Source organism: Marmota marmota, unplaced genomic scaffold (assembly GCF_001458135.2).
Source record: "Marmota marmota marmota unplaced genomic scaffold, marMar, whole genome shotgun sequence".
NCBI lineage: Eukaryota > Metazoa > Chordata > Mammalia > Rodentia > Sciuridae > Marmota > Marmota marmota.
The window spans coordinates 15224598-15251799 of NW_026000153.1; the positions used below are offsets into that span (position 1 = coordinate 15224598).

The 27202-nt window shown below is 39.5% G+C and overlaps 1 protein-coding gene and 1 long non-coding RNA gene across 2 annotated transcripts in view; one reads left to right on the plus strand and one right to left on the minus strand.

Annotated features, from left to right (window-relative positions):
• The window catches only part of Pou6f2 (POU class 6 homeobox 2), a 365917-nt gene that overhangs the window by 242957 nt on the left and 95758 nt on the right, over positions 1-27202 (plus strand). Inside the window, 2 exon segments of the mRNA XM_048786478.1 lie at positions 4829-5028; positions 5030-5245. Of these exon segments, the coding sequence (XP_048642435.1) occupies positions 4829-5028; positions 5030-5245 (416 nt within the window).
• LOC125611530 lies at positions 12002-20422 on the minus strand. The gene is made up of 2 exons (XR_007341708.1): positions 19567-20422; positions 12002-19485 (listed from the first exon to the last, which is right to left on the minus strand). It is a non-coding gene; the product is annotated as an uncharacterized LOC125611530 (long non-coding RNA).

Below are 27202 nucleotides of genomic sequence, written 5' to 3' on the forward strand. Positions count from 1 at the left end.
GTTTAAGAGTCTATTTTTCCTTCTTCTAGCGATTTTAGTGGGCCACAAAAGTGAACAATAAATACAGACCAAGGAGACAAAGACAACATGAGAAATCATAAGATCCATTTTCACTGGTTCATGGGCCCAATGATTTTTTTTGTTTTTTTAAAATGAGGCTGATCTGAGATTGACTGCCCCCCAGCTGAGAACAAATCCAGCTAGAGAACTCTCAGCTGCCACCTGATGATCCTCTAGAGACAGCAGGTCACAGAGTTCTGTGGATAATACAACCTGATACCAACTTGCTTTCCTTAAAATGGCACAGAGTCTGAAAATAGTGTTGCCACCACCCCATATCCAAGAGGGGAGGAAATATTGTCTTGCCATGGAGGCAAATTTGTGACATGAATAGAGAATGCTGTGTCTCTTCCCCACCTCATACCTCTCACTGTCCCTTCCTACCACCCTCACGTATGTCTCTCTTTTTTATAATAAATAACTCGTGGCTGTGGGTCTTACCCAAATTCGCACCTTTATCCTCAGAATGCACATTTACATTTCACATCGGCAGGCTTTTAAAAAAGTGATTAGCCTGTAGCAGAATAATAATAATAATAATAATTATTATTATTATTATTTGTACAAAATTTCCCAGGGGCTGAACAATTCATCACCAAGCAGACATCCTTCAGTTTAGTCTTTGGAGCTAGATACCTGCACTACCTCTTCTCAAGAGCACAGCCATGGAGTAACTTGCTCACTGTCTACAAGTGAATAGTTACTTTTGTTCCAACCCTTAGGGAGGAATAGGTTGCCCCACCTGTATATGTCATTCTGTTATGTTAACAGGCTTTGGAAGCTGCAGACCTAAGACAGAATTGCTCAGAGCACTCACAAGCTGTGCAAACTTGACTCTCCTGTGGCTCCCTCAGCATAGCCTTTGCTGGTGGCTGCCCCGAATACTCAGGAACACAAAGTCCTGCAGAGCAAAAGAGGACTATTCATTCCTTTGTGGCGTCCCAAGGCAGTCAGTGTAGCTTGGTCCCCAGTGTATGAATGTAGAACAAGCTCTTTTTTATTATATAAAAATGCCCATATAAATTTGGTCATATTAATAATTTTAAAGTGTACCACTCAATAGCATAAGTATCCTCCCAATGTCATTCAACATCACCATTATCTGGTTCCAGAGCTTTATCATTACCCCAAAAAGAAAATCCATACCCATGAGCAGTTACTCCCAATGCAACCCACCCCTCACACTCCAGAGGCCACTATTCTGCTTTCTGTCTTTATGTATGAACCTATTCTGGATATTTCACATAAATGTAATCACAATATGTGGCCCCTGGCGTCTGGCTGCTTTCACACATCATGATATTTTCAAGGTTGCTAATTTTGCTTTGACTTGGTACTCTTTCTCTCCCTAGGATGAGATTTGTACCAGGGAACTGGGCTAACTGTGGAGTTTACTGAGGAAAACTTTATCAAATGTTCAAAATGGGAAATTGTCTCTGATTACTGGAAATATCAAAAGTGAACAAAAGGAAAAACACAGAATTCTTAGCTACTCTTTTTTCATATTACATTATTTATTGGGGAAGTTTCAAGTCCCTGGCATTTTGCTTTGTGTTCCTTTTCAAAACTGTAAGTTTTTAAATTTTCAAGATGTGTTTCTGTGTATCTCTTCTATTCTCACAACTGCTGTTATTGTAGTTAAATTTCACATTTAACATTGGCCTACACAGTGTATAGTAACCAGATATAGGAAACAATCATAAAAAGACATAAATACCAGGGACAAGTAAAAATCTTTAATCTTCATGCCTATGGTCAGAGTTTTAAGCCAAGAAGCATCATTTTATCCACAATAATTCTTTGTAGTTCAAATATACCCTTGAACCTTCCTAACTTCACACACTTAAAAACTTCTGTGTCCATATTTGACCATGCTTTAGAAGATGAGCCATTTAGAGGCACTGTATTTTCAATTTTTTTTTCATTTTCATAGTATTGAGTAGGTGGCTTTGGCAATTTTTTTTAAACCAAGTTATGTCTTGTGCATTCCCTCATGCTTTCTTTTTTTTTCATCCACTACATACCTGAATGCATTTTATTTTCCATCATTTTTTTAGCTTGCAGATGCCAAATTAGTTTATGTAACTCAAAAGCATTTTGCTTAGGTTTATGCCTTTGCAGTCAAGCTGCTGTTACAGGAAAGAAATATCCAAGCAACGGGAACTCACCGACATAAAACATCGAAGACACATTTGGGACCCTGTCTCATTAGTAGGTTAGGGTCTGTTGCACCTACTCGTCTGCCAATATCTATCTGCCAATATTCCCCAGTCTTTCCTGTTTCTAAATGTTGATTTAGATAAATGCTTTTCTAACCAAAATGAAACAGTATGGTATTTAAGTCAACCGTGAAAATAAGCACTGGCATATGTGGCCCCACTTGAAAGAAGCCCATACAGGCTTGATTTGAATTAGGCAAGAGGCCAAATGCAATCAGGTTTCCAAAGTCTGTCACTGCACCAAAAGGAAGAGGATCCCCCAGATTGCAGAAGACCTTGAAAGGCCAGAATTGAGTGGGGCTCCCCAATCTACCAACAAATGTGATTTTGTAGAATAAAGAGGGAAGGGAAAATGGCAAATGAGGACTTTCTTTTAAGATTCCCAATGACTGGGTAATTTTTAGCCTATCTCTACCTCTGGAGTCCTGTTACAAGGTCTAGGTCACCCTAGGCTTAGTACAAGACAAGACTTAACCCTGGGCTGTTGGAAGAGACATACAATGATTCAGTAACACGATGAAGATTTGCTATTCTACTGGCCCATTGTGGATGCCCTTCATGGTACCTGAGATCACAGAATTAGTAATTGGTGCCCCCAGGAAAAGTCAAGATATCACTTCACCAATATAATTATAATTTCCTGAAAACAAACCTGATCTATATGTTTGAAATCAAATACAATGTTAATTGTGAGGATTCAAACTCACGCCATTTTTACTAGAAAGGCTTTCTACCTTCTCTGCAGTTTAAGTCACTCAAAACTCCCTTGAGTTTTAAACAGTCCATTCTCAGTTCTGTGTCACCTAAAAGCCATGCTGTCATTCAGGTGTCTCTCCAGGCTGACATAGCCTCTCTTCCTTCACCTCACTATCCTGAGCTCTCTCTCTGCCCACATCAAACACCTGCCTTGTGCATTGTCTTGGCCCCCATTAGCCCACAAAGGATCCTGTCTCCTTATTCTCCCAGTCCAGTCCTTTTGGTCAGTTTTACACTGTTGATCACTTCTATCTATAGACAGATATTCATCAAGCATTTAAGCAAGTACCTTTAGCAGTTCTCTTTCTATAAGAGGCACCTCCAAACCAGATTGTCTCTTATGAATTAATTTTACTTAGATTGTGAACTCCTTCAGGCAGGACTAGGCTTCCTCTTTAAATCCTACATATTACCTGGCATATTACCAGTGCCTAACAGGTATTCAATAAATTTTACAAAATGATTTTTAACTTTACAAAAATTGTCACTGATTAACTCTCTTACAGAGAAAGTTTCTCATGTGCCCTCATTATGTTTGGATTCACATGTATATTTCATGAACATACTTACGTGAAGGCAGGTATATCATATGCCAAATCATATCATACAATTTTCACTAGAATTTTTTTAATGAGCATTTTTTTTTCAAAACAGGAACTAGTATAATGTTGCAAAAGGGAATTATTGCTTTTGGAAATCTTGACTATAGGTGGAAGAGAAGCAGGAAAACTTTGCAGCCAAGGCCTGCTAGTTCAACATTACTCCTTATATTAATTGTCCATGGTCTTGTTAGAAAGCATGTAGGCTGAGACTTAAGCAAAGGAAAAGTGAACTTGGTTTTCAGCAGTAACTTTCTCTAGTCTATGCTTTGGTTTCCTCCAGCAGAAATTGTTCAGTGCTAGATGGGTACGAGAAAAAATTTTGTGTTCTCAGTACTAAGACAGCTTAGCCCACCAACTCTTCTCCTATAATAAGAAAATCTTGAAAGATGATTTTGTTTCTTCCGTTCCTTGCCTGTCCTTGAGGTACTAATGCCTTAAAAGAATTACTTTTCAAGGGGGTGTGCAAGGAATGGAGATTATTTTTAAGTACTCTCTAATGTGTCGAATCATCACACTATGTATTTCATAGTCACCTACCATATTCCTCTGGTTTGGGGGCTCTGTCTCTTTGATCAGCAGGAAAAAAAAATTAAATATCACAATTTGGCAAAACTAAGAGATCCATGTGTGAGAAATAATCTTTGAATAAAGGGGAAAAAAACACTATATAAACTTGAAACTAAGATATCTAAGCAAATTGGTAGAGGTCTGAGTAAAGAGCGAAAACGGTATTGATTAATGGTATTGATGGTGATGAAAAGGAGATTACAATTAGTGTTCTGTTCTTAACGCCAGTCAAGCGCTTACCAGAAGAATTTAACTGGTTGAACTCTGAAAATCCACATCAGATCTTGGCATGAGTATATTTCACAGGCAGTGTGAAAAAGGAGAGAAAGAGATTCCTTAAAAACATCTCTGTTCCTTGTATACCCCCTTTGAAAGTGATGCTTTTATAGTAATTCCCAATACCTTTAAGACAAAATGTCTGATGTATTACATTCTGGTCCTAATTTGTTAAAAAAAAAAAAATCCCAAGAAGTGTTTTTATTTCTCCCAGGACCTCCCCACTCTCTTAAACACTAAAGAGCTTCAGTGGAAGAGGGCAAACCGTCTCTCACGGAGACGGGGGACAAGCCATCAGGACACAGCAGGATGTTTTTGTCATGTTTGTTTCACTCTCTTTCCTTGTAGCTACCTCATCCCTGAACTCCCAACTGCAACAGCTCCAGCAGCTCCAGCAGCTCCAGCAGCAGCAGCAGCAACAACAACAACAGCAACAGCAGCAGCAGCAACAGCAACAGCAGCCTCCTCCACCGCCAACCAGCCAGCACCCACAGCCAGCCCCACAGGCGCCCTCACAGTCCCAGCAGCCTCCACAGCCCCAGCCCACCCCCGCCCCAGCAGCCACCACCTGCCTCCCAGCAGCTGCCAGCTCCTCCATCTCAGCTGCAACAGGCGCCTCAGCCCCAGCAGCATCAGTCCCACTCCCACCCCCAGAACCAGAACCAGCCATCTCCAACCCAGCAGAGTGCAAGCCCCCCTCAGAAGCCCAGTCAATCTCCAGGACATGGCCTTCCGTCGCCGCTCACGCCACCCAATCCTCTACAGGTAGGCTTTCCAACCACCCCCAGGAGCACAGAGGACCTTTCCAGGTGTCACACGCAGTCCCCAAAGGCAAAAGGCCAGCACAACTTAGTATCGTGTTCTGCAGCGTCTAATTCAAATTGATCTCTTAGACGTAGGGAAGAGGAAGCAAATAGCAGGTAGCTGGGGATGCATGTAAACGAAACAAATAGAAGCCCACTGATGTTGCCCTCCAAAGGATAAATGTTATCTCTTTCCTTCTGTGAGAGGCCAGCTCTGTAAGTGCACTTGTAGCCTGTAATAATTCCATTTTATGATACTTTTTGAAGGCAGCAAAGATAGCATCCAATTAAAATTATTACTAGCACAGTTTTGTAGCCCCGTGGAGAACCGCATCTACTGTCCATGAGGCATGGTGGTTATTTCTCTATATTATGAATACAACAGTGGCTTACCTTAAGTACTTTCTGCTCTTTTGTTTTTATTTTTCTAAAGACTCTCTGGGGTTAGGAGGGCAAAGAAATTTAGCCCCAGTCTTATGTCCCAGATTCCAACCATTACTCCACAGACTTGTTAGTGTTAGAGCCTCAGCAAATATGCATCTTTATAAAATAATAAAGTAGCTATATATTTCCTTTATTACTGTGAGGCTGAGGGCATCAAAAATGAATGCTTTGAGTTAATCATGAAAGCTCATCTTTAACCTACCACCACTGAGGAAGAAATAGGAGCCTTCAGGAATATATAACTTGAAACTTCTGGAAAACATTTTTCACACAGACACCCATAAAATGAATTAACTTCCTTAAATAATAACTGTGACGTCAATGCATCAGATCTAGAAATTAATAGTTCAGTTGAGCCGTCCAGACTTTGACTTATATGATGATGTATTTGAGATTTCAGATGACTTAGTATACTCAAAGTACAGTGACAAACTCCAACATGGTGAACAATGTGTGTGCTCATTTGGATGCCACTTCACCCTCTCTTCATGGTGGGCCTTGTCCTGCCCTCCACAACCAGAGGATGGCAATAGAGATGGCATTCGTGGATACTGAATTGGGAAATAACCCTATCAAGATATTCATACTCAAACAAAAGGCAGGTGGATTAGGGACTTAGAATGTTTGAACCAACTTTATTAATTGTCCCATATCTTTGTCCCTTTGAACTTGGATTCTCAATGTGGTCCAGAGTTTTCCTGGAAATGAACACATTTGGGTGAGATGAGTAATTGTGTTTTTCCAGGCACTTGGGGCCAAGGCAACTTTCCAGTGTGAACATTTTCCTGAGTTAGTTGGAGTTGTATTTTCACAAATCTTACAAGGGAGAGACTATCTAATACATTTGGCATGGCAATGAACATAAGCTTAAAACACCTTCACTAGACACTTGACGTCTAAGGAGAGAGGAGGCATAATCAAATTTACAAAATGCATAATTAAATCAACCCTAACATTTTCAACATCTGGAGTTCAACTCTATTGTTCCAAAGAATGAGTTTTAATGCTTTTGAACAACAGTTCAATTAGATATGCCTATATACAATGTATTTTAACACTTGCTATGTCCCAGGCACCAAAATAGGTAAAATTACCAAGGAAACAAAAAATGGCCCTGTGCTGAGATATGAAATAACTTAGATCTGAAGCTAGTTGTATACAGTCCAGCATTCTTTCCCATTAAGTAAAAACTGTCTTGGAGCTCTGTGGAAAACAGCCTTCCTCAAATCCTACCAGCATCTTAATATCTGCCAGCCAGTGAAATGGCAGCATGGATATGTCCAGTTGATGGGACTTTAGGTGTGGTGACCACTCTACCTCTTGGGAATAAATTCTCTTAGGAGAAGTTCTAAAAGTTCTCCTAACAGCTTCCCATGAAAATCCAGGGACTGTACAGGGTTTTTGTGTTGTTATTGTTGTTGTTTTGTTTTTTGACAACAAATAAAGACTCAGAGCTACATTTCTTTATGACCTTGAGAGAATATTCTAATTTTTTCACCGTTGGAATTTTACCTTTTAATAAATATATTTAGAGTCATTTAAATACAGAGTAGATACTACACTAACTTCTGTGAATCTAATGGATAACCACCAAAAAAGTGACTTGATACAAATTTTTTAAATATTATTGAGTAGATATAAAATTAATTTTGAATAAGTAGATGTCTATAGAAATTAAAGGATTTTTCCCCCTTGACTACAGTTGTATGTAAGGAAAATGAAGAATTTCATAGTTTAAGTATTTTTTCAACACTAGCTGTGGGGGTTTTAAGTTTGGGAAACATGGGATGTTTTAACTATTTTTTTGTTAGTACTGGGAATTGAACCGAGGGCCTTATAAATTCTACTCAAAATGTTCTACCACTGAGCCACACTCCCAGCCCAGAATGTTTGAACATTTTAAAAAGAAAACTATTTAAAAGGCACTGCAAAGATGTTTAACTCTCAAAGGTAATGATCTTCATGAAGTAGAATAAAGCGTTTTTGCTTAAAAATTATAAAGGGAATAAAGATCAACTAAATTCATATATGAAAGCCTAAATCTCATTTTACAATTCTTTATTTTCATATGGGCTTTGTCTTTTTACATTATTCAAAATCTATCTAAGAAATATTAGTTTAGAACTATGCAATGTAGTTTATTAGGGAAAGCCAGCATACGAAAAGGGTTTTTGCTTAATTTTTTTTAAAGGATAACAATTATGTCTAAAAATGTACAGATACTGACTTCAGGGGAAAAAATGCATTAAAGTAGATTGTAAAGGTATATTTGGGTGAGGTCATTTCTTATGATGAAAAAAAAAAAAAAAGATTAATAGTGCTGACGGGTAGTAACACTCTAGACAAAAATTCTCCAAATAGCTCTTGTCAGGTTTTTTCTGTGAAATTGCAGTATAATTTTATTTCACTCTTTACTCAATTCCATGAAATAGATTGCATTTACAAAACCACGTTGTTGTTTCAAGACAGGTATGAATAGAAAGTATTATCCCTTCAGAGAAGCCAAGGTAAGGGAATAACTGTTCATTAATTTTGATCACTCTGATCTACAGGAGGGCTGGGGGTCTAGAGTAGATGACAGAAGTTGGTCTCTACAGGTAGGTCTGTCTGTAGCTTTTCCATTGAGACTCAAGACCTACCCAACTCAAAACTTCATTCTCTCCCAGGAGGCACAGGGGAGAAGTTCTAAAGAGAAAATGCAAGCACACTGGTGTTCAGGAGTCAGGCAGTCATTAAAATTAGTAGATGCAGGTGCAGAACTCAAAGTCAATTTTTTTAAAACTGTATGAGACAAATAAGATACATCTGTGAGATGAATTCAGCCTTTGGATTCAGGGTGGATGTCAGTCCATACACCTTATTTTTGCTAACTAACCCACCAGTCACAGACTGTATCAATATCAAAAACTAGAAATTCTTACTGCGTTGGGGAGGAGCAGAATAGAAGCATAAATGGAAACAAATTTGCAAGGGAAAAGACGTGTTCTAATCACTCCTGTGTTGATAAAACAACCAACAATTTTATTTCCAATACATAAATTTGATCTGGATAAAGATCACTTATGCATAAGAATAGTGAAATTGATTTCTACTTTTTATCACCTTTGAGATGGTTTTTCCTGCAAAGTTCTTTGGGAGTTTCTATTTGCATTGGGGAGATCCTAAACATTTGGTAAATGCCCTAATGTGCATATATTCCCTGCAGGGTGGTCTGGAATCAAACTGGGCCTGGTTGATGGCTAGTTGTCGTGTCCAGGGATGAGGATGGCTGGAGGGTTAGGGGTCTCATTCTAGTTCTGACCCTGCCTCCAACTAACTCTCAATTTTGAACAAGTTGTAACTCTCTAGACTTCATTATTATCATCTGATGCATCTACAAGCTCTAAGTTGGTAGGCCTCTGGAATTTTATTGACTATTAAAAGCCTGATGGTCTTGAAGATTCTCTGAGTATTCTTCAAGGTCAGGTGAATTTCTTCCCACTCAGCTGGGTGGCAGAGTGGAAAGAGAGCGGGAGACAAACCTAAGTGGGATAATGATAGCAGAAGCAGACTTTATCTTAGTAAGAGAGTCCAAATTAAAGTCAAGTTTTTATCCTCAGAGAGTCACTACTATAAGCTCTGGTTTCAGATTGTTTTTCCATACCTATACATTAGAGAAGCTTAAGAAACCAAATGCTGCATTTAACCTTGGCCTTCTGCGTACTGTCTTGCATGGCAGGAAGCAGGATAATCTTTTCCTTTTCTTGTATTGCACATTTTAATAGATAACAGAGGGAGACAGAGATCAGTGGAAATTAGAGGACTTGTATGAGGAATGAGGGACATGGTCACCTCTCCAGAGGTGGTGGTGCTCGAGAGATAAGGTAAAACATGGTCTCAAACATGTGCATTTACTAATATAAAGGTCTAGTTACCACTCAGGCTTAGAGCAATACAACTGTTTGAGAATTATACCTCTGATACGCAGTGGACATAGCCTTCTGGTCTTCTCAGTTGGGATGTTTTCCCACTGACAAATTTTAGTACTAAGTCCTGAAGCATATATTTGATGGGGAAAGGAAGTACATTATTACTTTTTGAAACAATGAGTCCAAGCCCTTGAGAAGTGGTCAGATCTACATGTCTATTATGTCCTTTAAAGCAAGTGGTCTCCAATTTTGGGTCCTTCCCTCCAATTTAGAAAAAGTCCAGTGCCCTCATCCAAACTCTCCCTTTCCCTAGAAATTAATCTTGATCAATTTACCACAATATTAGTTAAGGTTCTGTGGATCTAAGATATCTCATTTATAAAGGAAGACGTAAAATTAAATACTTTCTAGTATTCTGTTTGAAGTTCTATTTAGAGTTTTATATTAAACATCCCTAATACTGTTTAATGTTGGGTGACGTATACAGGAACACTCATATAACCCCTCATGGGGCCGTTGTAAATTCTAACAGCACTCAGACATCTCTACACCCACATAGGCTGAATTACTTGCAGAATTCTTCTCTCCACAGCCAAGGCTAAGGTGAGGATATGAGGCCGTCATTTCAGAGGAAGAATTTAAGGATGAACCCCCTCAAAAATGCAGTAATCAAGATAATATTTCAGTGCAGCATTTTCAAAAATCAAGATGAAAGACCAAAATCCATAATCCACAAAATCTCAAATTTTAAAATGCTGAGTCAATAACAATTCTGAGGTACATTGGCATTTAAGACAGAAGGAAAAAAATCAGTAACATTGATATTTTGTTGATCATGAATTTAGGGCATTCATATTTATTTTTTTAAATATTGCATCAAGATGTTATTCATCTTGCCTGGCACAGAAGTGCATGCCTGTAATCCCAGCAGCTCAGGAAGCTGAGGCTGGAGGATCTCAAATTCAAGGCCAGATTCTGTAACTTACTGAGGCCCTAAGCAACTTAGTGAGACCCTGTGTCAAAATAAAAAATAAAAAGGGCTGGGGATGTGTCTCAGTGGTTACTCAAGCATCCCTGGGTTCAATCCCCAGTATCAAATTAAAAAAAAAAAAAAAGATTATGTGATTGCTGTTTTTGAATACTGTGCTGTGGGACAATACTCTTACATTTTGTGCCTGAGGTGAGTGTCTCATTAACCTCACCCTCATCCCCTCAAATTCTGCTACTAGTTGTACAAATGATTTAGCAAACATTCTCCAAGGTCACTGGCATTCTGTCCATTGTAAATTTCAACTAGATCTCCGCTCCAACTTTCTAGTTGAACTTGAAAAATACACAGAATTTTGCAATTATACACACACACACACACACACACACACACACACACACACATATATATGCATGCATATGGGATAAAAGATCAGGACAGTAAGGGGGTTACAAAGCCATATCTTCCCCATTGCACAGAACTAATAAACCAATTTCTCTTTTGGATGACATTTTTTATACTGAATTATTTTAGGATTTGATGAAATTAAGTAAGTTTGATGAAAATGATAGAACTATCACTATGTAGACAACATTCTCCCAGAGCAATCCAAGCCATGAGGACCTTTGGAAAATGATTCTACACAGGGTGGATAAGGCTTCCTCTTGAACTAAAGAACTTAAGAAAAACTTGATTGTCATGGATGAGATCTATCCAAATTCAGAGAATTATTGTGCAGATTAAATATAATATACCAATGGAAATGCTTTATGTACTATAAATTTGTTAAGCAAGTGTTGATGAGTCCAAAGATATGAAAAAGTGTGAATGTATTTATGTTCGTACTACCATCCAGAAGATTGAGGGCTTCATTCACGACTCATTCATTCAGCAAGGGGTCAGGTAGGAAATGGGAATCCCTTTCCCCAGCCGTATTAAGCACTGAATAAAATAAACAAAATATATTTATCCATATACTCTTCAAGGGACAATTTTTCCTCTTATGAAAGAAAATCTCCTTTAAAAAAAAAGCCCTCAGTTCAACATTACTGACATTTCAAAGAATTTATTACAAGCATTTGAGATCCAGGAGGAACAACAAAGTTTATATTGCTTTGAGAGTGGCAGGGGAAAAAATTAGTTTACCAAGAATGTACTAATACACTGCGGTGCTTCTATGCCATTGTCTAGATTTACCATTCCTGTGTACTTCTCTGTAAATTAGTCAAATCATGTAGAAAGGGGCTGAACAAAGCAGGCAGCACATTCACACCACTGGGTATGGTAGCTCTCGTCAAGTAGTGCTAGATGGAAAGGGTACCAGACTCAAAGGAAGGCAGAAAGATTCTTGCAGCATTTGAACATGGCAAGTTATAACTTTTCAAAGAAAATAGGCCCACTCTGATCATCACAGGGGGGCAGATCCATGGGCTGTCTGCAGTGAGCTCAGTGAAGAGTCTGGAGCCACTCACACCATCCAGTCCCATCACTGTGTGTTGGATGGTGGCTGATAAACCATCCTCGAATGCTTCTGAAACAGCTTTGCCTTCGTGTGCATAGATGTAGGTTTCAGTGGCAATTTGAGATGCCCAAAATGTGCTGGCTGGCACTTTGTTCTGAAAGAGCAAAACTTAGCCAGTATTTATGTGAACTTAATATAATATTCCGGTTCTTTTATCATCATGTTATTCCTCATCTTTTAGCCTCAATTCATTTCCCACAAGTTTAGAGTAAATTTTCCATGGGCTTTTAAATTGACTTCCAAAGCACAGGCTTGCAAGCAAATATTCTCTAGGTTATAAAGACAGTTAGTACTTTTATCAATATCCACGAACATTTATGTATGTGCGTGGTAGCCCTAGGAAAGATTTGCTGAACAGACAAGGTGGGGTCTTAGTGCCTGGTCTTTAGAAGCAGACAGATCTGTGTTCAAATGCTGGCTGTGCTGGACACTCAGTTCCTCATAGTTTAGAGGGTTGGTGTGGTGCTTAAGAAATGACTAGATGACAGCATTTAATTTGATTCCTAATAAGAGAGCTCATGCCAATGTATCTTTCCTTCCTTGACTATACCTGTCATAGTCTAAGGAGGAATATGAGACAAACAGATAGATGCACGTGAAGGTGAACAAAAGATATGAAGATATTAAGATGCATGTGTAGCCGGGCACGGTTGGTCACACCTGTAGTCCCAGAGGCTCAGGAGGCTGATGCAGGAGGATAGCTGGTTCAAAACCAACCTCAGCAACTTGACAAGACCGTAAGCAAATCAGCGAGACCCTGTCTCCAAATAAAATATAAAAAATGTCTGGGGATGTAGCTCAGTGATTAAGCAGCCCTGGACTCAATCCATGGTACAAAAAAAAAGCATGTGTACACAATAAAAATATGCTGGAAAACTCACATTAGCTAGAATGAAGCTAATAATTGCACATGAATTTTGTAGTGTCATTCTGAGTCAGAGAGGTGAGGAGGACTTCTGAGAAAGGATCTTAACAAAGGGTGGCTTGAACATGGGGCAAGCCTGCACAAAGGTGATTTGTGAAGTACAAACCCCCAAAGGGTTTAGAGCAGGAAATTGAGCGGTTGCTAGGTACTCAATAATCCTAATCTTGCCTAATCACATCACCCTAAAGCCTCCTCACTGAAACCCACAAGCTCAAGTTCCACCATCAATATTAAGGACAAAACATTATTGTTTTCCTTCTAAATTCCCAAGTTGTAGTTTCTAACATGTAGGTAAAGAGAAAGAATTCTGATCATCTCAGTTTTCCCCCTAGCTTTAGAACCTTGGACAAGCCACCTGTTCTCTTTGGGGACTTGGTCGGTCACTTATTATATAAACAGTTTATAACCTACCCAGTTCCACATTCTTTTTATGAAATACCACAAAATGGTTTGAATTCCATGGAAAGAAATAATTGTATATGCATATTTCCATAATCCATTTCACAATGCAATAATCAGTAAATACTCCTAGTAATAATGCTTTAAATTTTAAAAAGTGAATTTTCATATTATTTATGTATGACCTCATGGATTCATACCTCTAACCAGAATAATAACAATCACTTATCAAAGTATCTCTATGTAGCTTGTACTCTAAAAGTGCTTCAACCTTTCATTTTATCCTCACAACCCAAAAAAGGTAAAAATTTTCTTCAAATCTAAAGAAACAAAATCTCAAAAAGTTATAGCATCTTCTTAAACATCACAAAGAATGACCGAATTGGAATTCCAGAGCTGAACTGAATTCAAATTATCTCCATCTATATTTCAACCACCTCTGCAATCTCTATTTTGATTGAGATCTATTTATATAATTCCTTTATTTGGCTTCCACCATTTTCCAAGACAGTATTTCCCAAAGTATCTTCCATGGGATGGGAGGGTGATCTGGTGCAACATCTGTTACCCCATTGATCACCAGGGTTGATTCGGCTGATCTGGCTGGCTAGGCAGGTGTCTTCTTCCTCACCTCCATGTCCTTCCCTAAGCTATGCACTTGGTCAAAGAGGATGACTTCCCCAATGGAGGAGGACCATTCTTTGGTCAAGTGTATACAAGTAGCTGCACTCCCCTGCTAGAATCTCCAAACAAGCTCTCAAGGGCCAAAGTATCTTCCATAAAACACTAGTCCATAGAAATTTTATTGAAAACAGAAGCCAATTTGGATGGATGGAGACAGAGAGAGCCGGGGGGCGGGTGGGGGGTTAGGCATACTGTTATGCTGCTCCTAGATATTCCCTCAATGAATATTAGAATGCTGAAAGCTAAAGATATCCTGGAATAAATGTGTCAGCCAACCTTAGTTAACCAAGAAATGTTGAAGTTTACGTAACCACTGAACCCTTTTCTTCATATAATGCCATGCCATTGCTATGTCAATGGAAAATCCTTCAGGAACCACAACTCTTAGCTTTTTTCTCTAATAGTTGTAGGATCAGCACAACTAAAATAACCTTCCATTTCCTTACCCAGAATAATATGCAGAAATCCACAGACTGGATCCAAGAGGTTGAGGTAGGACCAGGACGAAAAATGCAAAAAGATTAAAAAAAAAAAAAGAGGGAAAGGAATACCTCAAAACCAAAGCAAGAGCAGGAAAAGCCAAACCTAAGGATGGTCCTTAAAATCTTAGGCAATGAGTTGGCAATGAGCAAATTCACTCTGTTAAAGAATCTTACTGGGTAGCTCCTCAGCATCTGAAGTCTTACAGATCTTCTTCATTTGGCCTCCCTCTGGCCTCCTTTTCTTCACTGAGTATTATTTCTCTTGTCCACACACCACTAAATCTGGAGTCATGTTCCCCAGTCCAAATGATGGGCATGGTGCTTCCTGGACCACACATCCCTAATGCCATCCACCCTCCCCATCTTTGACAGGCACTTCCAGTGCTCAAGAGATCTCCCAGTCCTTTTAATAGGATTTGGATTGCAAACTAAAGGTCAAGTCAGTCTGAAATCTGTTTGGCAAGCCATTACTGTCATCTAAAGTACCAGGTTGTCAAAACGCCATTTGTCTGTGGGGCATTATCCTAGCTGTCAGAATCCCATCCTGCTCTTTTTCCATGCCTGTCTTTAGAAATGGACTCTTGGAGGCACTGGCATTTCTCTTCTCTTTCATTCTCCACTGTTAAGAACTATATTGAGCATTATGGTCTCCAGTGTCAATACAGGGCCCTATGGCTGCAAAGGAAGTCAGAGAAAGGCACCATGTTGAGACTATCTGCTCCAGTCTCTTCTGTTATCCAGAACTCTCATGGCAAAGGTGCAGGTGTTCCTCTGAGTGATTGTCTACTGGAAAGAGAGTTCTCCTGTCCTTGGCCACTCTGTGGGGATGACTGTGAGGCCACAGATGAATGCTCAGTGGAGAGAGCAGTTTGCATTTGTATGCTGTCAGCTCTGTTCTCAGAACTGGTGGCTGTGTCTGAAAGCCCAGTTGGGCTCCAATCAATGCAACTTTCCCAGCCCGACATATTTTGTCTGAACTGTCATTTGACAGGGATCAGCCCGGCACCACCACTTAGTTTTCAACACCAGAAGATATTTAACTGTCATAAAAAAAGAAGTCAAGTTAGGAATCCCCTTCTTTTTCTCAGCTGGACTCCATATCTTCCCAGAGACTGCCTGTTCTTTCTGGGAGCTGAGCTCTCTGTCCTTGTATTGTGAGGTTGCAAATGTGGCATTTAAAGAGAACAAAACAATGTTTAAGTGTTCAGAGAAGAGAATATTTAAGAAAAACTCTCTTGCTTCCCCCAAGGAAAGCCCTCCACTCTGGAAGGCTTAGAAATTTCAATTTTTTTAATTAGCAGAAAAATAATCTTGTACTCCTGTCTGAAGTTTCCAAGAAGTAATATTCCTTAAGGTAGTTACCACTTTTAGTCCTCTGCACGCTCAGAAACGATCTGATCAATCTAGGGATAAAGCCAATGGACCCTGGAACTGACCTGAACAGCAAAAAGTTAATAAAGGCAGAAAGCAAAGATGGGGTGTTTTCCAAGCTCCCTTTGTGTAATGATCACATGGAATCCATTTTAAGCACCTTCAAAGCTTAAAATACCATTTTCATTGCCAGTCAGCCTCCTTAAGAGATATAGTGAATATCTTCTTACCAGAAAAAAAAAAAAAAAAAGGTCTGCCTATAATCAAATACTTTCAGGGCCCTTGAGACCTTGGCTGGCCAAGGACTGTCCCTCCCTTCACTTGTCTAACTCAAGTCACACCATCTCCTAACAGCTGAGGCCACATCCGTTTTCCTGTAGCTATATTTTGTCCAATTCCTTTCTTTATTCAGAAGGAAATTTCCAAACTCTGGCAGTAATTCTCAACATTGGCTGTGCATTGGGATCAATGAGTAGCTTTTAAAAATGCCAATGACTGGGTCCCACCCAGAGGTTCTAATTGAACCTAGACATCAGCATTTTTAAACTCCCTAGGAGATCCCAATATGCAGCCAGGGCTGAGAATGACCATTCATGGTCTTGTAAATAAGCTCCAGATTATTCACTAAGTGTTGGCTATGCAAATTGGTGCTGACTTTTATGCTATCATAATAAGACTGGCTCTTCATTTCTGAAAAGAACAAGCCACTATCACTTGTGCTCTAACCCTCTTCAGGTGCACATCCCATCAGGGAAGGAAAACAATGATATCTGTGCTTTGTTATCCACTCATGCCTCTCCCAAACTCCAAACTTGAATTAAAATCCCCATATCTGAAAGGGGGGAAAAAAACCCTCAAACCTAGACAGTTATATCTGACCTTCAAAACAAAGCAAGGGAAATAATCTTTTTATCACCTTTAGCATCTTCTCAAAACAAGAACAATCACTGCGGACTGAGAGCTTATTAGATGCCCCATCTGCTGCTAGATGCCGTGTCTGCTATTCCTCAGTAGGGCTTCCCAAACTTTTATTGCTTATGAATCCCCCTGGGACCTTGAGAACTGTGGATTCTAATTCCAGGGTTCTGGGATAGACAGCCCACTCCAGACTCTGCATTTCTAACCAGCTACCAAGTGATGGTCCTCAGCCCAGATCTTGAGTAGTAAAGTTCTATTCAGTGAACCTACCAGTCTCATTAGCTCTTTTTCTTTTCCTTTTATTTGTTCTTTTTAGATATACATGATGGTAGAGTATATTTTGACAAATTTATACAAACATGAAGTATACCTTATTCTAACTGGGATCCCAGTCTTATAGTTGTACATGATGTGGAGATTCATTGTGGTGTTTTCCTATATGTACATATGAAAGTTATATCGGATTCATTCTACTGTCTTTCCTATTCCTAACCCCGCCTCTCTTTCCTTCCTTAGCTCCGATTCAGAATTAGGTATGAGGACCTGGAGAAGACAGGAATCAAACAGGGGTCTATCTGACATCAAAACTTTGTCCACTGTGCTCCTTGCCTCTTTTTCCACTGTGGGGTTCATAAAAAAGAGATCTCATTTAAATCACATAGTCATTTCTTTCCTTGCAGACAAAGTTGGGGATAGAGAGCTCTTCTGGAGGAAACATTCTTATTTTCCCACCTGAATGGTCTTTCACATAGTTTAAGTATTCCTCCTGATCTAAATCTTGATCTTATCATTGCTCAAGCATCAGTATCTCTGAGGTTGAGGGTGAGGACAAGACTACATTCTTTATTTGTTTAATAAATGTACTAGTTGTGTTGAAATCATTTCTACCAATTTTGAAACACAACTATCAAGAGGTTACAATAGTCTGTGACCACTAAGTTAGAGTCAAGGTGGCCAACAGGATCCCTGTGAGAAGTCTGAAGGTCTCATACTAATTATTAGACCCCGAATCACCTTGTTTATGCCTCTAACAATCACACCTGCCTACATTCTGATTGTCTTGCATGCAGCAATGAACATGCACTTGAGACAGTCTGCCTCAGCAGGGAGAGAAGGAGCCTTCTCCTAAGCCATCATCTCAACCCTCTTCTCAGGGATCAAGAGTCAAGATACATGCAAAACAGTAGCAAAATCATCCTCAAAATTCAGAGGCCATATCAAAGTTAGAATGTAGTTTTCTTTTTTTACCTGATTTTAGATCATATTGTAGTAGTAGTATAGTATATCGTATAGTGGTAGTGAAATTCTTTACCCTCTGAGAGAGATGGGGGTAGGGGACTGTATACCAAATGACATTCCAATTTGGCATCTCGACTCCAGTCACATATTTGTGTTCTGAAATGACCATTCCTGTTAGAATGGGGGATTTATTTTATAAGTAGGAACAGGGTCATCAGGGTAGAGCAAAGTTTTCTTGATAAAAATGGAAGACAGACTTCAAAACCACCTGCCCTTTTGCAGTTCTTGGCCTGTCTTTTTATATTTCCTGCAAGGAGGCATGTGGACCCTGTAACCCTGACAAATCCTTAACACCTGCCCAATGTCTTGCTATACCAGATTGGACAGGCAAGTCCGGCTATAATATTAAACAGCTTTGGAAAGAAATCTCATTAACACCTTCATCTTTAAGGAACAGAAACCTAACAGAACTTGTATAAATATCAGCCTTGGGATGCATAAATGAATGTCTGGGGTGACCTAAAAGAAAATAAATTGGGAAAATAAACTTTTAAGCCCTGCCAACCCAAATCTAATATGTACATGACTGTGTACTTGCATTCAAGGATGAGACATACACACACACACATATAAATGGTCAATCTTAGTAGTTAAGGTCAATATTTGTACAATATATTAGTATTTGTTTGGTATATGTGTGTGTGTGTATGTATGTAAGTCTTTATTTAAAACCTTTCTTAGAAAGACCAACCCAGGGTTTCTGTATACAGTGTCCACTTAGGGAGGTTTTTCATGTAGTTAGGGTAAATCAGTGGAGGGTAAGCATGGGGGAAAGAACGACATTGTCTGGGGCTTTTCTTTCTTTTCCTTCTCTGCCTAGGACGTTTTGAGAGAATGACTAAGCAGTGCTGGAGATTATGAATTTGCTTAAGTGTGAATGGTTGATTGCCGAATACGAGGGCCCGGCCCTCCCCGAAGGTGATTGACTGGGGCTGCAGGTCTTCACACTTGATGCCTGGATTTGACTCGGAAAGTCTGCCAAGTCTTTTACTGGGAAATTTATCTTAATTAGATCTGAAAGACCTGCCACAGCAGAATAGTCACACCGATTAAAATGAAAAACAGGAGAAATTACTGATCAAATTAATCATAATGTCGGGTTACAGCTGTAGGTCTGATGTAATTTGCCACTCCAGTGAGTTACATCGGCCCGGCCCGGCCGAGGAAGCTGGCTTTACGCTGATCCGTAACACCCGCCCGCTCCAGGCGGCCCGGCAGGAGGCTGATTCCATTCATTTTCCTGGCTTGCTCTGACCTCCCTGCTGCAACTAGAAACAAATCAGGCACCAAACAAATGGGGAGGGGGGGGTGGCAGGGAGGGTAAACAAGAAATATTCTCTTACCCAAGCGATGGTACTATTGTACTGTTTCAAAATGGTGAGCTTTTAAAACTCCGCTGGATAGACTCGGGGCCTGGGCTTGGATATTGTGCTTTCGCTTTTCCACTTAACCTCCTTTTAGTTTTACTCGGGGTGACCTGACATTGATTAGATGCAGAATGGGAATCAAAAGGTCAAAGGACAAAACCTTTGGCTCTGAGCAATGGGAGAAAAACCTTTAGAAAAAAAATCTCCTTGCCAACATGGCTCTACGATGAGGGCATGGATTGAAATAATCTAAAGTGTCACCACAGAGGAAGACTCCTAGGCTGTAAGATCTGATTGTTCCAGCATGCGCAGGAGCCCGGCTATTCTCATTGTTAAATAAGTGCCACCTGATACCAAACCATGCCCTGTGTTCAAAGGTGAGGCGGATGGACTATACTATATATATATATATATATATATATTTAAAAAAACAAATCAGTCTATATTGTTTTGATGGTGAGCCCTGAATGTGACTGTGGTTTATCCAGTGTTGATCAAATGACCTCCTCATTAGAGATACAAAGAAGGGGACCCTAAAGCATCTAAACATTGCACTAGCGATTCTCAGAAGTTAGATTTAGAAGTTACGTAAGACTTATCTCTATGGTTCTTTCTCAGAGAGAGGAAGAGGGAAAGGAGGGGTCTACTGCCCTTCCCAGGAGTGGTCAGATGCCTGTGGAGCGGTAAGACCCTCCTTTTTGACCCCATGATGAGTTCCCCAAATCCCATTTATTTATCACTGGACCAGATGTTTACAAACACCCCCTCCCCCATTTCTCCCTACCGGCTGCAGTGTGAAACATTCACATCCTCCCTCCTTCCTGCCATAATGAATCTGACAATAGAAGACAAAGCAGCCTTGTGCCTTCTGGGCCTTTCTATGGATTCTTATGATGAATAAGGTAGGACTGTAGGCTCAGATCGGGGGAAAATATGGTATCTTCTATCATGACATTGTGAGTGACTATTAATCAGTTATGTGGTTTGTAACCAGCTTTAAAGAAAATAATAAAAGAGAATAGGAAATACCAGGGGGCAAATAATACACATAGTAAGGCTATGTGTTTTTTTCTTGAAACTTTTAAGTTACACACATACACATATATGTGAATATATATGTACATATATTTTACATATAGAAAAACACATGCATGTTGAAAGATATAATTGTATATATGTGTGTGCATGTATGTATATATATTATATATTATATTTTATATATATATATATATATGTTTTTGTGTGTACATAGTATGGATTGGCTTGAGATGTAAAGATTTGGGGGGGCTGGCACTGAGAATTGAACCCTAATTTCACATGTACTCAGCAAGCACTCCACCACTGAACTTTATCCCAAGCCCCTTTTATTTTATTTTGGGGCAGAGTCTTGTTAAGTTGCTGAGGCTAACCTGGAACTTGCTATCCTCTTGCCTCAGCCTTCTGAGTAGTTGAGATTATAGGATAAGCCACTGTGCTCAGCTGGAAAATGTATTTCTTATGCTGCAAAAAGGACATAAGAATTTTTAAAATCCTGTCCCCCAAAATCCAGTTTTTCAGGTAGGCAGAAGTGGGATTTCTTAAGCAGATACCAGGTCAGAAAGCAAAATGAACAGTATCCCAACCTACTACATGTAATGATGAATGCCTAAACACTATTCAACAGTCATAAAGAACCAAAAAATAATGCCCATCTCCCCACCTATACACACACACACACATCCCTTGCCAAAATTTTGCAGATTCAACAATAGACCATTACCTATATAGTTGAAAACTCACATCAAAGTAATAGTTTAACCAACCTATTAAATTGATAGACTAATTGATAATATTAAAAGCTAATAAAGTAGTCCTGCCAACAATGAATAGACCATTCTAAAGAGAAAGTAAAAAAGAGTGAGATAAATGGTGGGAAGGAAGCACAGAATCCTACAGTGATTAATTGACTAATTTGGGTCCCTGAAAAGAGCTGTGTCCCCCAGGGAGGTGCAGGTCAGAGGTCAGGCCCACAAGTCCCTGGTCAGAGAAACTGGAAACTGTCAAGCTCCACAACTGAGGTGCCTGGAACTGTTCTCAGTCCTCCACGTCTGGTCATGGAGCAGAGCGGTCACCATCCTCCCTGACTTCCTCTTCCCACTTGTTTTCTCCTTGATCCACTCCACTTTGCACACTGCTGTCAAATTAATCTACCTAAAGAACATTTTGTTCATATCACCTCTGTCTTAGTCCGCTTTGTGCATCTATCACAGAATATTTGAGACTAGGTAAATTGTAACAATTTCTTTGGCTCACTATTCTGGAGGCTTGAAGCCCAAGTTCTAGCAGCCACATCTGATAAGGTCCTTCCTGCTGTATCATAACATGGCAGAAGGTATCACCTGACAAGAGAGAGAGAGACGGAGATCAAGAGGAAGCTGAACCCACTTATAACCATCCCACTCCATGATAACCACATTGATCCATTCATGAGGGCAGAACCCTCATAACCATAAAGGTCCCCTTCTAAACACCATTGCATTGGGGTGTTTCCAGCACACATTCAAACCACAGCAACCTCCATGATCAAACTTTTCCTTTGGCCTCTTTAGGAGGATTCTCTGGCCTGACCCTGGACCCTGTCACCTACCTCCTCTGCTGCATTCAGCCTGGCTTCTCCCCATCCCCTGTCCTTCCCCATCCCCTGCTGTGTCCATGCAGTCTGCCTTGCTGGCTTTACTAGTGTCCTACTGGTTACCTGAAAGGTTTTTTCTTCCAGCCACTGTTCCCTCATGGCTCACCCCACTTCCTGCTCCAACCACAAAGTACCCACTGTGCTCCAGCCTTCAATAATTATCCTGTTGCTGAACTCCCCTTTTCTCTAATTTTTTATAGACACATTTGTTTTGTTACTTGAATTATAAATTACTTGTATAAAAGCAGCCACTACGTTCCCACAGCTCTCTCTGTCCAAGGGTTCTCAATTGTCATAAGTGGTTATTTCTCATTTAACAGCCATTCATCTCACAAATATTTAAGTGCCTGTTGTCAGACTATCTAAAATTTATTTACAAAATTGCTTGATGAAGATAGCAATTACTAATGAAAGAAACAGTACCTATTTATTGTCGTATTTAGAATGTTGGCATAGGGTCTATGCTATAAAGCCCTTAGATCTTATCAGGATTATGATTACTCTGAAATCATTTCTCCTTCCTGTACTGCTTTCCTATTGGGCTTTGGGAAATGCAGGCTTGATTTACATTGCTTTAAATCAGCTTATTTCATTTGAGAGGAAACGTACAACAAACTAAGGACCATCATTTTCTAATTAATCTGTTTCTTTTTCCCCACTATCTCGCCATTACATAATGGTTCTTGATATTTGGAGTATAATAGACAGAAGAGCAGACCGTCTTAATATTTTATAGATCTGATTGATCTGTGGGTTAAATCATGTTTTCCTAAGCATAAAAGAATTATAAAGCAGACAGGGAGAGCTGAAAAAAATGAAAGTGGATCTTCCACCTGGGTGGCCCTCAGACCTCACCATTGAATGCCTGAGACCCTCACCTGACAGACTCTGACTTCCCCCCAATCCCACTGTTAGTGGAAAAACACATCTGGAATCCCCCAGCACAAAAATGATGGTCCAGTTTGAAAACCTAAGACAGTGTGGAGCATTTGCCATGTGCCAGGTGCCATGTCCTACTTAGGCCTCACAGTCACTATGGGAGTGAGGAGGCCAAGGCTCAGGGAAACTAGAAACTCATCACAAGCCCTCAGATCTGTGAGAGGGTGGAGCTTAGATTTGAATTTGTCAAATTTGAATTTGACCTCAGACCTCCTTTTAACAAGGACCAGACTCTGTCTGTCATCCAGTGTAATCACTAATAGCACCCACTTCCCCTCAGAATTGTCCTGGAATTGTGGGGAATGCAGCACTGAGCACCTGACTCCAAAACTGTGCTCACCATGCTGCCTCCAGTGTTTATCCAAACTGCCTCCCCCTGATTTCACTCCACTCATCAATGCAGAAGCTAAGTTTGGATGACTTTTTAATTTAGTGAGAAAATGGAAATAATAATAATTTGTATAAATATATTGTGTTCTTCCTAGAAAATACAATGTAATTAAAAGGATTGCTGGTAACATGAAGAGGAAGGGGCCAAAGTTTTCATAAACAAGGATGAGGCTCCAACTTCCCCTCCTACCCTGTGGCCCCTGAGGGTGCTTTGAGAGATTGACCACCCTTCTAAACCACATAGGGAGGTTTCTTAAACAACAAAATTTGAGAGAGAGAGAGAGAGAAAAAGGAAGAAGAAGGAGGAGGAGGAGGAGGAAGAGAAGAGCTGGGGAATTGAACCTATAGATGAAAAGACACAGCAAGTGATTTCATAGTAGGGCCATGTTTTATTCTGTGTTTTCACTGCTGTGACCAAAAGACCCAAGAAGAACAATTTTATAAGAGGAAAAGTTTACTTGCGGGCTCATGGGTTCAGAGGTCTTAGTCCATAGATGGCCGACTCCATTCCTCAGGGCCTGGGATGAGGTAGAACGTTATGGCAAATGAGAGTAGTGGAGGAAAGCAACTGGGAACATGGTGCGAGGAAGCAGAGAGAGATAGAGAGTGATCTCTGTACAATAAGGACAAAATATGAACCCCAAAGGCAAGCCCCCCAAGGACCCACCTCCTCCAGTCACACCCTACATAACCCAGTAATCAAGTTAATCCCTATAAGGGATTAATTCACCAGTTGGGTTAAGGCACATAACTCAATCATTTCACCACCAAACTTTCTTTCTTTGTCTTACACATGAGCTTTTGGGGGACGCCTAATATCTAACCCAAAATAGACCTTGTTTAGATTACAATTTTTAGTGTATGATGGTGATATATAACATTTTTGGTTTTGTTTTGAGTACCTTTGAAGATAAATACTAAAATACTTATAAATGAAATAATAGCACGTCTGGAGTTTTTTTCTAAAATGAAATGGAGACAAAATAACAATATAGGTGAGAGTAGATGGGTGGGGTACAGATGGAAGAATATTGGCCATGAGTTGATAATTATTGAAACTGGGTGATGGTGGGTCCAGGACAGTTAGTTGTACGGTTGTGTCTTCTTTTCTCTGTGTTTAATTTTTTCCAAAAGAAACAAATTAAATAGCAAAGTTTTATTACCTGGAGATTCTTTAATATTGCAAATTCCCCTGCTCCAACCAAGAACTACAAAATTAGAATCTCTGGAGTAGGGTCAGTGATTTTTATGACCAACAGGATTTAACAACTACTGCTTTATAGAATTGTGCATAACATGTTAGATCAAGGTAGGTTAGTTAAGGCTCAGGGCAACGCACAAAAATGGTTAATGAATTGGGAAACAGTATTTTAAGAAGCTGAGGTTTTTAACTGAAAAAGTAAATGACTGGGGAATTAATATCTGAAGAACTGGGAAAAATGGAAAAGGCACTAGAAAACTAAAAATAATAAAGATCCTTCCAATTCTAAAAAAAGAAAAAAAAAGGAGGGGGAAGATTTCCTATTAAATGGGACAGATTAAGTATGTGCATTTATTTCTACACCCACCAAACCCAACTAAAATGATACTAAAGGGGAAAAAAAAACCCTAAAGGTTTAAATCCAAAAAGGGCAAAGAGAAGTAGAGGAAAAAAAATAATAGTAGATAAGCTATGTCAATCAATTGTTGAAAAGCCAATGAAAGAGTTAACTGAGCTGAAAAAGCTAAATACCAAGATTTGAGTGGGAGACACAATAAGGAGCAAGGGAACTCTGGAAACCAGAAGCCATAGGGGTTGGAGACACCAACTGCTGGGAACACAGTGATGAGGGTGGCAGTTTGCTGAAAACAGGAGATCCGCTAAGTGACAGCGGAGTGGACAGTTGGAACGTTAATTCCCTCCCCAACCCAAGCAGATGGGCAGCACTCTCTCCAGCAGAGAGAAATGGAATGAGAGACACTCTAGATCCAGGGACATAAGGCATGGTTACATTTGGGAAGAACTATTTGCTTTTTACAGGAGGATTTGGGGAAAGTATGTATCCTAAGTGATGAGACTGGCCCCACTGAATGACTCAGAGATATGTGCAGGTGTTCAAGGGTGAGGCATCCCATCACCTCTCCACCTCTTCACCACCCCACCTGCTGGGCAGAAAATTATCAGATTCTTTTCTGAAGAGACTCCCCAGCTGACCAGAGGAAAAAAAGTCCCAGTTATAGGTATTTAGGATCTCCAACAGCATGGCCCAGTCAGTCCCTGCCTCATTCTCATGTATGAAAAGACAACAAAGAATCACTAGATATTTGAGAAGTGACTTTGTCTGAACTAGAAACTAAAACAAATGGCAAGGGGAAGGAATTTTTAGGAAACAGAAACAACACAGGAAAGAAAACTTTGTGAAAGCTTAAAAATTAATATCATTTAGATGTAAAAGAAGGCTAGGCACCTACAGAATGTGGGTGCTCCAAAGACATATAGACAGCAATTAAAATACTTATAACAGGAATAAAAAATTATTAGACTATTTAGAAGATTTAAAAAGACTACAACAAAGTTTCTCAAAAGATGAGGCATGGAACAGTCATATGGCCCAACTATGCCACACCTCAGTATTTATCCTGAGAATTAAAGTCATTTTACTACAGTGTTACATGCATCTCCATGTTTATAGCAGCACAATTGACAGTAGCCATACTTGGAACCAGCCTAGGTGTCCATTGGTGGATGAATGAATAAAGAAAATGCAGTAGATATATACAGTGGAATTTTATTAAATCATAAAGAAAAATGAAATTATGTCACTTGCAGGAAAATGGGTGTGGAACTTGAGAATATTATGTTAAGTGAAATAAGCCAAACTCAGAAGATCAAGGGTCAAATGTTTTCTCTTATATGTGGAAGCTAGAGAGGAAAAAGGAAAAGAAAGATAGGGGGAATCTCACGAAAATAGAAGTGAGATCAGTAGAACAGAGGAAGGCACTGGGGGAAGAAGGAAATGCTGGAAATGATATTGGCTAAACTATATGGTAATTTTGTGAACATGAATATGCAACAAAAAATCCCAACATAATGTACAACTCTAATGCACCAATAAAAACTGTAGACAAAATAAATAGATTTTAACAAAAAGACAGAGAAGGGGAAAAAGAAAAACAACTAAAATGGAAGAAAATAGTAGATCAAGCCCAAGAAGTCCAACTTCTAACTAACAGAACAAAAAATAATGGAGATGAACTTACCAAAAAAAATTTTTTTTCAAGATAATTCCCCAGATTTAAAGGATCTTACCTTTTTGAAAATTCCACTGACTGCCCAATCTAATGAGTTAAAAAAGATCCATCTCAGACATATCATAGTGAACATTTTCAGGAGAGAAAAAAGTCAGGAATCAATAGCTTTGGACTTTAATAGCAAAACTTGAAACTGAAAGACAATGGAGTAGTGCCTTCAAAATTCTAAAGGAAGATGATTTTCAACTTATATTTTATATACTGTCATGCTATCCATCAAGTGCAAGGGTATCCTAAAGACTCAGATACAGAATCTCTGGAAAATTTATCTCAAATCTATCTGTCATGCCTCCGTCATCAATCTCCTAGAAGAAGTATTCC